The 16,707-nt window shown below is 31.0% G+C and overlaps 1 protein-coding gene across 1 annotated transcript in view; it reads left to right on the top strand.

The window, feature by feature from the left end:
• The first annotated feature begins 3,763 nt into the window (after window positions 1-3,763).
• Window positions 3,764-16,707, top strand: part of LOC118189626 (zinc finger SWIM domain-containing protein 6-like) — a 247,508-nt gene continuing 234,564 nt past the window's right edge. The window contains exon 1 of the mRNA XM_085821174.1: window positions 3,764-4,186. Within this exon, the coding sequence (XP_085677300.1) occupies window positions 3,775-4,186 (412 nt within the window). The 5' untranslated portion in view covers window positions 3,764-3,774. The remainder of the gene's footprint in view (window positions 4,187-16,707) is intronic.

Genomic DNA, 16,707 nt, shown 5'->3' with positions numbered 1-16,707 from the left:
TCCAAATTTGGGCTTCCAGATGCCCATATTCGCAGTAGGATTACGTCATTCAAAATTGGAAAGCTCTAGGTACCGTTGTTTTATCATAATGCGAGAAACATACATACATTTATGCAGATTCTTCATTATTTAATTTCTTCAAATATAATATAGGCCCACCAGCGGCCGAACGGTAAAGTTGCTAAACACTGGTAGTTCGGTCCGAGGTTCGAATCCCGCGAACGAGCTGGCTGCATGGACGTTTTCGTGGTTTTCCGCACGTGTAACGTGTATACGAGCCAGTTGCCCTTAGAAAGTCATCCACGAAAGCACCCCTTCCCTTAGATAGATAGCCCTCGAGGCTTTGCCATAATCACACATACACATCAAATACGGGGCGATAATGTTTGGTGGCAACGATTTTAAGGGTGATACAGCCTTTTAAAGTTTTCGACGTGAAATGCCAAAACGAAATTAATAGTCTTTCAGGGCAAATTGCCCCTTTCCACTTCCCCCCCCCCAAAAAAAAAAATTATTTGTTACAGGATAGAAAGAAATGTAACTGAATATTTTATCTTTTATTTTCTTTCAGAAAAGAATGAAATACATTAGAATATCTTAGATTTGGAAGAATTTTTTTTTTTAATTTTTTTATTTTCATAAAAGCCAAGTTAGGAGCTAAATAAATAAGTAAAGAACAAAAAGTAATAGTAAGTAAGGAACAAAATAAACGTACAAAATACATGAAAAAATACGCTTTTCATAAAGTCACTAATTAGAAACTACAAAACATTTTTTTTCCAGTGTCAAGTAAGTATATATAATTGCTTTAATCTATAAAATATCTTAGATTTGGAAGAATTTTCTTTTTATTTACATAAAAGCCAAGTTAGGAGCTAAATAAATAAATAAAGAACAAAAAGTAATAGTAAATAAAGAACAAAATAAAGGTACAAAAGACATGAAAAAGCGTACATATACGCTTTTTATAGGAGTTTTCATAAAGTCACTAATTAGAAACTACAAAACATTTTTTTTCAGTGTCAAGTAAATATAATTGCTTTAATCTATATCTATATTTGCCAAACTGGGCAATTTGTCTAGAAGGGCTATTAATAGCGTCTTGCCATTTTGAGTCAGTTTACTATAAATGTCGGTTCATTTTTCAAATTGCTGCCACCAAATATTAGATCCTTGCATTATATTTAAAGAAATGGAATCTGCATTAACGTATACATGTTTCTCGAATTCTGAAAAATCAAAGGTACCTAGAGACATCAAATTTTGAATAACGTAGTCATCCATTCGAATTTGGGCATCTGGGAAGCCCAAATTTGGAATTTAGAATTTGTTTTATTACCTATTTTATATTTTGCTGAACATTCAAGAATTTTTGATTAACAAACTCAACGATTTCAAAGCGAGCAATGGCAACACTGTACGGGGGAAAAAAAAAAAAAAAAATTGTTTTAAATATTTTGCGATATTGCTGTTGAATTGAATTTTATGGTTTAAGTGCGAAGAACATGATATTTAATAAGTAAAGGTAACACACAAAACGTTAAAAATGGCGGGATGGCTTTGGGCGTAACATAAAATTTGAAATCTTTCAGATTTTTTTATTTTATATTTTAATTTTTTTTGAATAAAAATAAGATGTATTTTAAGATAAGTCTTATTCTAATTTAGACTCGTGTCTGAAAAACCATAGTTATTTAAAATAGTAAAAAGTCGCAGAAAATATCAGGATGGAGTAATAATCATTATTCATATTGCTCATTCTTGGAAACTGCTTATTATTACGTTGGTGAACTGAGGCCAGAATAATTAGTAAATGCTCGTAAAATTTACGTAAAAGTGGGATTATTGGTTTGAATCTCTTTTACATCTCTCTGAAAGCTTTTTAGATCGAAATATTAAAATAGTTTGGTTATTTGAATACGGTAAAAAAAAAAAAAAAAAAAAAAAAGAATTATCTGCCTAAGAAGAGGCAGTGGAGTATATCTAGTGGAGGGAGGTAGTTCTAGTTTCGAGGAGGGTTTTTGTGAGAGAAACTGATCCCCTTTTACAAACAAAACTGTAGGATTAAAAAAAAAAAAAAAAAAAGTTATAACGGAATGTAAAATTTTCGAACTTGTGTCTTCAGATACATTTGTATTTGAATTGTTTTTCAAAGCTACAAACTTTAAATATTTAAATATATTTTTAAAAATCTTTAAAAAAAAAAAAAAAAAATTATCAATTTAATTTTAGAAATGCGACTCACAAATTCTTTATGCTTCTTACATTCAACAGCTTTTACTTCAAAATATTAACCTATCTAGCTATCATAAGTGAATATTTACGATAATTTTGAAAGCATAATGGGCCCACCAGCGTCCGAGCGGTAAAGTCGCTGAACACTGGTAGTTCGGTCAGAGGCTCGAATCCTGCAAACGGGCTGGCTGCATGGGAGTTTTCATGGTATTTCCCATGTGTAGCGTGAATACGACCAGAACGAAAGGCCTTCTACAAAAGCGAAGGGTGTATGGTGTATTTAATTATGGCAAAGCACACTAGGGCTATCTGCCTAAGAGGAGGGATGCCTTTCGTGGAGGACTTTCTAAGGGAAACTGGCTCGTATACACGTTACACATGGGGAAAACCACGAAAACACCCATGCAGCCAGCCCGTTCGCGGGATTCGAACCTCGGACCGAACTACCAGTGTTCAGCGACTTTACCGCTCGGCCGCTGGTGGGCACAAAAGCGAAGGGAAAAAGCCCTCCACGAAGGCATCCCTACCCTTAATCCTTGAGGCTTTGCCATATTTACATAATGCAAACCTTGAGAGCATGATATAGAAAGTACGAATTCTAGCCTCACTCGGAAAAAGAGTGCATCTCGGTGTCCCCATTACTTTAATCGGAAACATTTAGCATATTTTAAGTGTACTATTATTAATCCTTATTACTAACATTTTTAATGAATATTATTAATATTAATCATTCATTATGTATGTGAAAAGTATTAAAAATTAATTCTGAATTTAATAATAAAATGCTGGAATAGAAATGCAGTTTAAGATTTATATATCCAAAGATAACTGTACCATTTGTTAAAATTGAATACAGACATCAATTCCTTTATTACATTGATTGAAACAAATATTCAAATTGACGTTTTTGAAGCCTGTTTGATATTAATAACCCATGGTAAGAATTTAAACTTAACGTAGTCTAGCAAAAACTTAAAGCAGTAATTTAGATTTTCTTGGTTCTGTTGCTCGTGACGTTAAGAAACAGTGCTAATTTAATGTATTTTGTGTTAGGGTCTTTATGCATTTTAAACCTCCTCTAAAATAAGGAGGAGGAAATTTTCTTTGCATAAAACATTTTGAGAGGAGAAATGCTTTAAATAATAAACTAGCATCATACAGCTGCCAGGAAAAATGGTCAGCTTCTTGGCGAAATTTAGCCTTGATGGCTACTGTTCTTTCCTTTTTAAATAACAGGAATGTTTTTTGTTCCGGAATGGTCGCATATTTTATCCAGACCGCCGTATGGAAAATTCCATTCGATCCTGTATTTCTACTTGCGAGATAAGTTCTTCGAAAACAGATACGAGTCGCTTGGCGCAACTTGAGGCCAACAGCCGGCGTGGCGAAGAATCGCGCCTTGCATTTGAATGAAAACCATGTGAATTGGCATGCACGTGTCGGGGCGCTAGCGTCGCCGAATGGTGGCCCGACCACTAAGGGAACAAAATAGTCTCGTATGGCACGCAAGCGCCATGAAATTGTTAAATAGATCGGCGCATGCGCCGCGCGGCTTCTGGTGTGACTTGTATCAGATGTTTCAAGATGGCGGCAGCGCCGAGACTGTGCTGCTCTCGGATGGGGAGTAATTCACTAACAAATAACGGAAGATTATTAAGTGCCGATTCCAAAGTGGACGAAAAACGATGTCCAGAAACTCTGCTCGATATATGTGCAAAAGTGGTGGCCTTTCATATTCCTTTTCAAAGGATAGAGGAAAGATATGATCGCATTCCCGAACCTGTGCAGAAGCGGATTATTTATTGGTCCTTTCCTCGAAACGAACGAGACATATGTATGTACTCGTCGCTTTCTAGTGATAGCAACAGTTGTAGTGATTACCAAAAACTTCCGTTTTATCGTGGACTACGTTTGTACGAAAGTGGATGTGTAGAAAACGTCTTACAAGTCGGTAAGTGTTGTTGCCAAACTTTACCTACCCGAACAAAGGAAGCGGTTTCTTTAATTCCCCCCTGCACTTGGGCGTCCTGGGCGAGGCGGCAGCCAGACGTGCTAGCCGGAGGCTGGCTGGCACGGTTCGGCAAGCTTCGAACGTTACGCCCGGCCCCCGTGGGGAGGGGCTTTCATGAGCTTCTCTCAAAAAAAGAGTGACTAGCAGCCGATTTTTTCATTCCTTCGCGCCCTTGGTTTTCGCATATTGCAAAAAAATGATTCTTATATTGCGCTGAGTCTCGCTAATGGAATAGCGCAGCTTCGAATTTCTAGCGTCGGCGAGACGTTCGATATTGCTGAGGGAAAATTCTGCTGCTCTGCTGAACAAGCTTTTCTTCGATCCGCTGGTAATGATAATCGTCGGCGTTAGGCTTAGGGTTTCGTCGATACTCTGTATCCAATTTATTCCTTTAGTTCCGTCATTTTTTTCTTCCGAATGCATAAAATGCAGATCGACTGTTTTCCTCCTACAAAGCGTCTTTTCTTTATTCTTGCTATATTTTTCTGTAGGAAATTTGACACGGGTACATCTCTTTAGGCTGATTTTTTTTTATAATTACTTGAAAAAAGACTAAGCGATTAAGTTATGAGTCATGCTTTACATTCGATTTTATTTGTCCTTTATTAATTCAGCGGATCGATTTCTTCCCCTTTTTCTATGTAATTTAAGTATATGCAACTTGTATGTTTTACTCAAATCCGGATAATGAAAATATATTTTTCAAATATATTGTTTATGTCTTAAAATATGGAAATGGAAGTAATAACTTTCAATACATTATTTAGAATTGTTTGTTTAAAAAAAATCCTTCATGTAATTAGGATTAATTTATTATTTTGAAATTTTCAGTTAATTTTTTTTTGTGTTTTTTCTAAGTTGTCATCGCTGAAAATAAACATTCATTGTATGAGTTCTTAACGATTTTTAAACTAGTGTTATTAGCATGTTAATATTAACTGCCATATTTTCGATATCTAAAAAAAATCAATTTAATAGATGCTCAAGTATCTTTAGTAATGTGAAGTCGGAAAGTATTGAATTCTTGGAAGATTTTTAAGTATCGTAAACAACAAAAACAAAACTTAAACTAAGGGTTGCCATAATTGGCAAACGCTCGCGCACGTTGGCTGATATTACCAATTTGGGCCATTTATACTTTCGCTACGAAGGGAAACGTTATCGAATACAAAAGCGTATTTGTTTACGTGATACATTTGACTGTATTATTGCGCGTTTTTCTTTGAATTTAATTCGAAATAAGGAATTGATGTATTTAATCATTTACGTTTAACTGGGCGTTTTTATAAATCAGATGGTGCGCTAAGGTTCGTCATAGGATGTAAACGATAAGCATGTGTATACGATAGCTAAATAGCATATTGTGTGTTTCTTCTCCACTGTAATTTCAATTTCATTCATAAAGAATTCCACTTTAAATTATATTTTTAACTGAGCTATTATACTTTTAAATAATTTATTAGATGTTAAAAAAAATGCATGACGTAGTACGTGGGAAGTATGCTTAATAAAATGAAAATTTAATATTAAAAGATTCAGGTTTCCTCCATGTTCTTTTTTTTTATAATATTAATCGATTTCTTTTGGAAAATTTTATTCTAACGTAAATCCTAGACAGAAGTTCCCTTCTAAAAATACAAAAATTTTGCATTTAAAAAAAAATATCACAAATTAAAAATTGTAAAAATAAAATAAATAAATAAATGAATTTAAAAAAAAAAAAAAAAAAACACTCTGTATTTGGAATAAGGTGTAAAATATATTTTTTCAACTTCCAGTATTTGCTCATTTAACTCTAAACTCTACTTAAATGACACTTTTTAGGCATATTTTAGCTATTTAAATACAGCTTTGGTGCTTCATATAAATAACTAGCAATCTGCAGAATTGCTGTAAGAAAAAAAAAAAAAAAATGTTTAGCTTTCTGTTGCTAATAATAATAATAATAATAATAATAATAATAATAAAAAAAAAAGGAGCTAGTGTTATATAATGTTTTTTGAGTATAAAACACTTTTTTGTGGACAATATTCAGTATTTATCAGATTTAAAGTGATTAAGGAATTTTATTATCCATACCATAACTGAAGTAATTGTTAATTTACGAAATTTAAAACTATTTATGGCACTTCTAATTAGAACTCTTATGGGTTCTACATAAACACATTTCAAGACTGTTATTAAAGTAGTTAATATAAATTTTAATTAAAAGTATTAGTCTTTAATTGCTTGGGAAGTTTGTACAGTTACTTTTAAATGAACACTAACTTTATATCCTTCTGAATGTGCTGTAAAAAATTAATTGCATTACTTTTTTTTTTTTTTTTTTTGTATTATGCTTCCAAACTAGTTACAGTATTTTAAGTATTTAAATGTTCACTTTTATCCCTTAGGTTAAATATATTAAATTCATTTATAATGAAGAAAGGAATTATATCACTTCATCCTGAACATCTGCTGCACTTGTATATTTACTTTTATGAAAACAAATTATTCTTGTAGGACGTTCTTAAAAATTTCACTTATGAAGTGCTTGGCTTTGGAAAAAAAAAGTTTTGGCTGTTATAGATTTAATATGCATGGTTTAATATTATAATTTTATTACTCTGTTTAAAGAATATGATTAGCTTCAATTGGAAGAAATTTACTTTTAGTAACCTTAATGCAATGAAATTAATTATATGTAACATTACAGTCACTATTAAATAGTAAGGAATTAATTATGGGAATATGTTCTTAAATTGCATTTTCTGTATAATCTTCATGCTTTAAATAAATTTTGTATTTGAATTAAGAGTTTTAAGATGTAGGTATGTAAATACATTTTCAAATTGATAATAATAGTAGCACTTTTATAACTTTTATATGCAAAATCTGTCATATGTAGGAATCAGTTATCCCTAAACTATATTTTTTTATTAATTAAATCTTTTGTTTATTTTGCTTTTTATTGTATGGTTATGTTGAGATGAAAAAATTATTTTGCATTTGTGTTTTTTGATTTACAAGTACTTCAAGTTGGTAGGATATAATTGCAGCATTATTTGATTTATTTTGAAAGCAAAGTATTCCATTTAATGTAATTTATTCTGTTTGATAAATTTGCGGGTAATGCATATAGCCTACCTTATTCAAGCAGAAAAAATGCTCATAACTTGACATTGAAAGGAATTATATCGTAGCATCTCAACTTGACTGATATCAGTTTTATATAAGAAGAAAAAAAGATAAATTCAAATGCATAGAATTTGCTAGAATTTTTTTTTTTCTATTAGTTTATAAAATTTATATAGGTAATACGTGGCAACAAACGATGCAAATACAAATTTAGGTAAAGGAAGTTCACAACTAATTATTTAAGTCTAAATTTATACAGTCCATTGCTATAAAAAGACTTTTTTTTGGCGGGTGGTGGAAAAAAATCAAGGAATACATGCTTTTAAAAATTTATTTTGTTATCTGACTGATTTTTGATGGGAAAAATTGATTTTAAACTAAAAGAGAAACATGACAATGTAAAATTTAAAATTGGGCAAAATAGCAATCTTAATTTTGAAATAAATTTTTTGTTTCCGAAATCTGTATATGACCCTCCTTGAAATTAGTATTTTCATTCATGATCTGTGCTAATCTAAAGTTTTTTTTACACGATTTTTAAGAATTTCTTTCGTGAAAATAATACATGTATACATTTGTAAATATGTTAGTAGTCAAAATCACACCCAGCCTTGCTTAATTCATATAGTTTTGTAAAAATCTCTGCTTTTAATGTGTGTAACACATAATTATTGTTCTTAAAATCATATAACTATTCGTGGTATAAAAACCATTAGAAAGCTGTAGGAACCATTGAAAAGAGGGCTGCATGACATTATGAACTATTAGTTGTAGCTCGGAATGTTATGTCCATTCAGAATGTTTTTTTTACAACATTGCATACATATAGAACATAATTCTTCAGTTTTTCTCTTATCCATGTCCACCACTACTAATTAGAACATTAATAGTTTTACATATAATTCCTTGCATTAAATGGGTTGTATGAATAAGTTTTCTTATTTATCTAAAAGTAGCAAGCAAGTTTATCTTGGCAAATCCTTAAGCTTTTGCATGCTTTCCCATAGAGAATAATATAATCTGATTATGCGTTCATCCTGTGCTTAGATTTTTCTTTAAAGTTACGGTTGTGAAAACTTCTTTATGTATCAATAGAATACTTACCAGTTACAGTCAAAAGTCGTTAATTCGGACACCCATAATCCGGAATGATCTATAATCCGGACCTCAAAGCTAAAAACTTTCTGCGCATGTGCCGCGTTGACACATGCGCATAGGCGTTTACGCGTGCACGTATGATCTTTACGCGCACGCGCATATGCGTGTGCGCAAGTGCAGAATACGTTTTCTCGTGCGCGTTTAACGTATAACGGACGGTATAAGCTAAAATTATACAATTATCTATTTCAGTTGATGTTGATGCTTGCGTTATTCCTTAATCTTCGAATTGGATGCAGCTTATTATTTTTTGCAGACTGTAAGAGCAATTTTATAAAAGTAAACTTGAACTTTCGATTATGTCAATTTCCGATTCTGGAGCTCCCAAAGGATCTACAAAACGAAAGTATGTCTCGATGTCCGTGAAACAAAAAGTGGAATTGCTGCAAAAAATGGATTAAAGACATGAAGAAGGTGACAGAGAGGTTAGTGAAAACGAAAAAATTTCGATTGACAAGTTAGTCGGTATTCTCGGCACAGCAATTACGGGACTTGAACAGCGGAGCTTTTTAACTGAACAAGAAATTATGTCTGTTTATAGAATTAAAGAGAAAGTATTATCACATAAAACGAAGCAACTTAAACAACTTACATTGAAAGAAATGTTTAATAAAGTAAACAAATAAATATTAAGCTTCTTTTTTTGTAAATTTTGATACCCTTTAGATCATATTTGTTCTTTATTTCCTAAAATACGGTTTCATATTTTTAATTTTAGAATTTGTGCATGCCATCTTACGAGATTTAAACTGATGATCTATAATCCGGAAAAATCGATAATCCGGAATCCCCGAAGTCCTGACGAGGCCGGATTAGCGACTTTTGACTGTATATGTTTTTAATATATAAATTTTAGATCTTATTTAAAGGCCAATATAGAATTTCTTCATGGCTTAAAAACATTATTTTTGCTTTGAAAGCCACTCGTCTAGAATTCTTTTTACTTCATTATAAGTGAAAATATTTAATGTGCTTTGAACGTAAATGAGTGGGAATGCTAGCGACTTATTCCTTGCTTGGGTTTCACCTCCATGAAAAGTAAGGAGGAGGAAAATTTAGATCATTGTAAAAGTAGATGAGGTAAAAATATACTTTTTTAGTCATTCTCAGGTCCATTTGGAGAGGAAAGTGTACTACTGTTGTGACTTATTTCACTTATCTGACAGTAACATCAAAACAAATCCAGTAATTTTATTTGGTGAGGAGTGCAAGATTTAATAGGGACATTGGGCACCTTGGTATGTAGCAGTACGAATTTGTTCCATGCCATGCCAGTTTTGAAGAAGAGTCCTTTGTGAGAGAAACAGATGAATGATTCTCTTGCCCATCTGCCTTCTCCAGGATTTGAATCCATTCATTACGGCATGGCAGCCAGCATCGCATATTACAATATCGATCAGTAAATATTCACATAATTTAATAAAGTTATTTAACATAACAGATCAGAATATTTGGGTTTTCTTCCGGAGAGGATCCGTTGGCGGCGAAACGTATTTACTCGCCAAGCTCGACAGACAGACAGACAGACAAAGTAGACAGATGTCTTGTTTTGCACCCGCTAAGTCTTTCTGCACCGATGGGCACAAAATCAAGCATAGGTGCGAAGGAAAGGTATATAGAAAGAGGGGCAATTTCGTATTTGAGGAGAGTAAAAAGGAACTTCGTACATCTTGTACGAGTTCAAAATGCCAGAAAGAAAAGATGGGACAAAATAAAATTTAAAATAAATGGCCCAAAAATAATAGAGGGGGGGAAAGGGCCTTTAGAAAGAAAAGGAAAAGAAGTAGAAAATATCCTAAAATACGATTGTGTCCATGAGTGTAGTTAAAAGGAGAAGAAACTGTCTTCATTTACAATAAATAGTGTCTCACAGGTGTGTGTGTGTGTAGTGAGTGTGTTTGGTAATGGTGAATAGATGTGTTGGGGAAAAAACAAATATTTACTTGGCTTTCAAACTGCATTTTTTTTTTTTTTTTTTTTTTTTTTGTAAAATATCAGTAATGCAGTTTAAAGAGATAAAAGTTTATTGGGTGCTGTATAGATAACATTTTTGATCCTGACAGAGCTCTGCTGCTCTTCTGATATGGAGACATATATTTTTAATTTTTCCCTTCTGAACTATGTTTTTCTTTTATTATAGTTTTGCATTAAAAAATGAGATTTTAATTGCTAAGTTTGTGTTTTCTCTTCAATTGTTTTTAAAAATTTTGAACCTCAGAATTTTCCTCCGAATTGATTTCCAGATCTCGGATTCCTTTCCACTTTACAAGATTTGATACAGTTCTATGTTTTTTGAAGTACCATGTTCTTAAGTGGTTATTTGTACTGTTAAGCTTTTTTAGAAAAAGAAAAAGAGATAAAAGTCATGTATGCTTAGCCTTTTTATTTTTTTAAACATGCCACTTTCTTTAAATTGTTATATATTTGCTATTAAAGATAATTAACTTTTGAATAATATTATTTTCTATGCAGTGTAACATATATTACAAATTTGCCATTATTATGACATAATTGTACTTAAATAACTTTTCTTCTTAATTTTTTTTTTTTTTTTTTTTTTTTTGTTTAGTTACTTAAAAAAAGGCATAACAGTTAAAATCATACCTTGAATATTATTATTGCAGCTACAGTGTGGAAAATGTTTGATGAGAGTCAGTTTTAACTCTGATTAACAGTTGATGCTGAGTCAAATCAATACAAAAACTTAACTTTATCAAACAGTGATTTAGTATTTTACAAAACCAGAGTTATCTCCATTCTTTTTGAATTGTGTGAAACAAGCAGATTTAACTATTAGTTAATATTTTTATTGCTAATATAATCCTAATTATGTTTAGAAACTGGAAGAGTTTTTTAACGAGTCATGCTTCTTTTCACCTCTTTCCTCATTTTTGTAATCAAGGAGTAAGATGAATAGATATAAATTACTTAATTAGCTCTAAAGAATAAAGCTATACAGAATGAAAACTTTTAGAGGTCTGTAGATATTTTTTGAAAATTTTAATAATCAGAATATCATGGTGTATCGAAAGCTTCAAGAAAAGTACTTTAGAAGTATATTAAAATTTAGTATTTTAAATCTCTTCCTAAGATGAAACAAGGGAAGATAAAGCAAAAACTAAGCATCATAGCAATATATCTTAATATCAAAGATATAGCTTAAAATAAATGTTTTAGTAATTGATTCAGACATAGTTTGGAAAATGTGGAAAACTGTTTATACTGGGTTTGTCCTAAAAGTAATTAGACTAATACTGGCAAAGAAAATTTATTATAGATATTATCACTTACATTTAAAAATCTGCAGAGTAGGTTCATTTTGAAGCCACATAGCACTCCCAATGTTTTGCATTACTCATATGCCCCCAGGAACTCCTTTTCCAGGATGCTTTGAAGCTTTTACCTCACCCTGGCATCTTAAAGGGCTTGAAAGGTCTGAAATTGGCTTCTTTTCTGAGCCAGGGGGATCAGGAAAAAATTGCATTGGCACAGGTCTGGGCTGTACACAGGCTGTGGCAAAGTTGGAATATATTTCTCTGCCAGAAACTCCCTAGTCACCAAGGTGGTATATGTTGTCATGTTTGAGGACCCACCTGTCGGCAGTCTCCAGGCAGATGTGATTGGACATGTTGACGAAGTTTGAGTAGTTCGACATAAAAAGGTGCATTTACGTTTTTTTCAGGAGAGATAAACTCTTTGTAGATGACTCCTTTCAAGTTATGAATCATAATGAGCATTGTTTTGGATGAGCCATTATGTAACTGTTGGTTCACCGTTGCGATGCTGCTGTATAACTGTGATATATCTTGTTGATGTTTCTATTAAAATATCAACAAAATGTCGTCCATTTGTGTACCAAATCGAGATCATCAAATTAAAAATCAAAGTAAAAAAAATTTAATTGGGAAAATGGGATCTTTTAATCTGTATTGCTTATTTTTCATCACAATGCATGCAATAGATAATAATAATAAAAATATTCGGATTTTTTTCAAAATAAAGTTCATTTCTAAAGAAATTTTATAAAATCATATTTTTAAAGGATCAACTAAGCATGTGCTTAAATACATTTTAGGGAATTTGCTGCTAACTAGTGAGCAATATCAATAAAACGTATACTTAAGTTTCCTGTTAAATCTATTACACTATATTACCATGTTTTATAATATCACTTTAAACAGTAGCAAATTTATTAAAAATGGTTTAATGGTTAATGGTAATATTTTTAAAGTTAAAAAAATTTCTTTTGGTAATAAAAATAAAACATACCATTGTATTATTTTAACTGAAGCTTAATTATCTGCCTTTTTCATTTATTAATGCAATGGGCTTAATTGTAGTTTATCATTTTGGCTCATAGCTTATTATCATTTGATTAATTAATGAGAAAGACATTTTGCCATAGGTACAGAATAATACACATAAGGTAAGTTTGATAATGATTATTATTTTTTTTATCTGTCAAAGTTATTGTGATCTTAATTCCTCAGCAAGAATTTTATGTAATTTAAATTAAATATTAAAAGAAAAAAAAATTTAATTCTGAAAGGTTTCAGATTTTAAATTGCATCCAAAGGGGCGTTTTTTTAACATTTTCTGTGTTACATTTATTCATTAAATATCATGTTCTTCGCACTTAAACCATAAAATTGTGTTCAACAGCAATATCATGAAATAGTTTTTAATTGAGCATATCCTTTAGAATTTCCGATACAGAGTCTCTCGCGCTGGAGATAATTTTTTCCCCCGTACAGTGTTGCCATTACTTGCTTAGAAATCGTTGAGTTTGTTAATCAAAAATTCATTAAAGTTTTACAAAATGTGATATAGATAATGAAACAAATTTCAAATTCAAATTAGGGCTTCCACATTCCCATGTTCTGTGGAAGGTTACTACGTTATTCAAATTTTGATGGCTCTAGGTACCATTGTTTTATCACACTGTGAGAAACATAAATACATTCATGCAGATTCTTCATTTTTAATTTTCTTAAATATAATACAGAGCGATAATATTTGGTGGCAACAATTTGAAAAGTGAAACAACGTTTATCATGAATCAACACAAAAGCCAAAATGAAATTAATAGTCCATCTGGGCAAATTGCCCCTTTGAACTAAAAACAAAATAGTATTTTAGGTTTGGGAAATCTTGTGGTTTATCTTTATTTTTTGCTTGCAGGAAATGTCTGTATTTAAATATATCCCCACTCTGTTAGTATATTGCTTTGTCTGTTTGACTGTATTCTTTAATTTACTGCCTTTTCTCTACAGTCTTTTTGCCTTTATCTTTTGTGCCTTTTAATTTGGCTTTTATCTTTTTGATTAGCAGAGATTATTAGTGTCTGTGGCTAGTTTGTGTATATATACCCATATATTATTCAAGACATTTATTTATGCTGTCTTGAATAATATATGGATATATACAGTCAAAAGTCGTTAATTCGGACACCCATAATCCGGAATGATCTATAATCCGGACCTCAAAGCTACACACTTTCTGCGCATGCGTCGCGTTGACGCATGCGCGTAAGACCTTTACGGCTGCGAATTTGCGTGTGTGCGTGCGCAAAATACGTTTACGAATGCGCGTTTAATGTATAACGGATGGTATAAGCTAAGAAAAAATTACCTAATTATCTATTTCAGTTAATGTTGCAGATTGCGTTGTTCCTTAATCTTCGAATGAGATCCGGCTTATTATTTTTTCCAGACTGTTAGAGCAATTTTATAAAAGTAAGCTTGAACATTCGATTATGTCAAATAGAATTTTCGATTTATATTTACTAATATGTAGCGGATCTACAAAGCGAAAGTATGTTTCGGAGTCCATTAAACAAAAAGTGGAATTGCTGCAAAAAAATGGATAAAGGCATATCCTTTGTTTATCTAAACTTTAACGTTTGTTTATCTAAACTTTGTTTATCTTTAACGCCGCGGCGCGGCGCGCAATGAATTGGAAGTTGATCTGTCAGCACTATCCTTATCTTCAGGGCAGATGTTTTTATTTTATTTGGCTTATAATTGCTTACTAAATGTACTATTTCATTTCGATGTACTCCGTCTTTGATATGATTTAAATCAAATGCCTCGTCATTATAATTCGCTTCCGATAGTGAAGAAAGTGACAGAGGTTATTGAAAACGAAAAAATTTCGATTGACAAATTAGTCGGTATTCTCGACACAGCAATTATAGGACTTGAACAGCGGAACTTTGTAACTGAACAAGAAATTATGTCTGTTTATAGAATTAAAGAGAATGTATTATCACATAAAAAACGAAGCAACTTAAACAACTTACATTGAAAGAAATGTTTAATAAAAGTAAACAAATAAATATTAAGCTTTTTTTTTTTTTTGTAAATTTTGATACCCTTTAGATCATAATTGTTCTTTATTTCATAAATTACGGTTTCATATTTTTAGTTTTATAATTTCTGCATGCCATCTTACCAGATTTAAACTGATGATCTATAATCCGAAAAAATCGATAATCCGGAATCACCGAAGTCCCGACAAGTCCGGATTAACGACTTTTGACTGTATATACATAAACATTATATGAAGTAATTAACCTGGATATGTATGCATAGCTTTGTAATACTGAAAAAATACAGTCAAATCTAATTGTTTATTAAAACTGCATTATATACTTAAAACAATTGTACTAAACCTTGTGTTCGTTGTTGTTTTTGCATTTATCCGAAACTAGCAGCACTGCTTGAGCTTAATTTTTATATTTAATTAAATCCTGAAAGCAAGCAATGTTGCATTAATTTTTGCTTGAATTTAATAATTGTCTTTAACAATTTAACTAAAATCTTAGAAGATTATTGTGTAATTATTCATGCTATGGCAAAAATTGACAATTGATATGAGTACATTCCTAAAAATTAATTTAAAGTTGTTTTAAATGTTTAAATATATACTATATGTATTATCATGTTTATAAATTAATTGTGAAAAAATTAGATACATAAAAATTGCATATTGAAAAACTTTAGTTAAACATTTAACATATATTTCAGAAACAGCATGAATAAATAGTTAATGATAGAAATAATGAATTGTTAGCCCAAAAGGGTCTGTTCTTGAAACACTATTTTGTGTTTTTTCACTTTTCATTCAAGTCTGTTGCCGTTTGGCGAGATATAAAATATTATTCTTTAAAATTTAATCTGTCCTTAATTAACAAACTAAACTGTTTAAAGGCAATAGATTAATTAAGTTCTTAAGATTATTACCTTTTTTTAGCTTTTTAATCTGATTCATTTAAATAAAAATACATTTAATTCATGATATATCTAAATAAAAATGTTTAATACTGTAAATTTTGCATTTTTTTTCACTTTTCATGTATCTATAAGTTAGATAACATTACCTTATTAATTTAAATTCTTATATTTATTAATCATAATATTAATAAATTAATTATATTCATCTAATATACCATAAAATATCCACTTGAGCTATCTGTTGCTAAGCTGTATTGATGAAACGTATTAAACTTTAAATGAACCCTTTTGGGCAATAGCTAAAAATCTGAAACCTTTCAATTTTTTTCTTTTCATTGTGATTATGAATTAACATGTAAAATGAAGCATAAGTTCTAAAGAAATAAAGTAATTTTAGGTTAGTATAGTGAGGCATGAAGCAGATTTCTTTCTTAGTATTGTTTTTTAACCAGAATTATATTTTGTGACTCTTAACACATATTGTGTAAATAACTAACTAAAAATTGTTTCTTAACTGTGCTGCCTTATAAATTTGGGAGATTGAATTAAAAGCCAGTAAAAAATGTTTTAATTGATGAGCTGAATTTGGTCATAACAAAAAATGTGTAATTCTTTTGTAGAAATGTTCCTTCCATATTTAGAATCTTATTGTGTTAAGCTATCTCATAAAATACTCGAAAATTAAGACTAGTTATATAATTCTAGACTAGTGAATGTTATGCAATTCTAAACTAACTCAGACTAGTTATTATGTATGTGTGTACTATATATAGTTACTATGTTATTCATTCAGCTTGTTTCAGACAGGTTGCAGAACTAAATGGTAAATGAATACATGTAGATATGTGGTTCCAGTTTCAGAAATGAATTAAATAAAAGAATGCCATTGGAGTACCACTGTTTTAATCATTGCTCCACACCATAACATACTTTAAAAAAAATAAAATTTGA

The sequence above is a fragment of the Stegodyphus dumicola genome, chromosome 7, assembly GCF_044657685.1.
Source record: "Stegodyphus dumicola isolate Sdum_Otavi_A_Nest chromosome 7, ASM4465768v1".
Classification (NCBI taxonomy): Eukaryota; Metazoa; Arthropoda; class Arachnida; order Araneae; family Eresidae; genus Stegodyphus; species Stegodyphus dumicola.
This window is presented reverse-complemented; position numbering and strand designations above follow the sequence as displayed.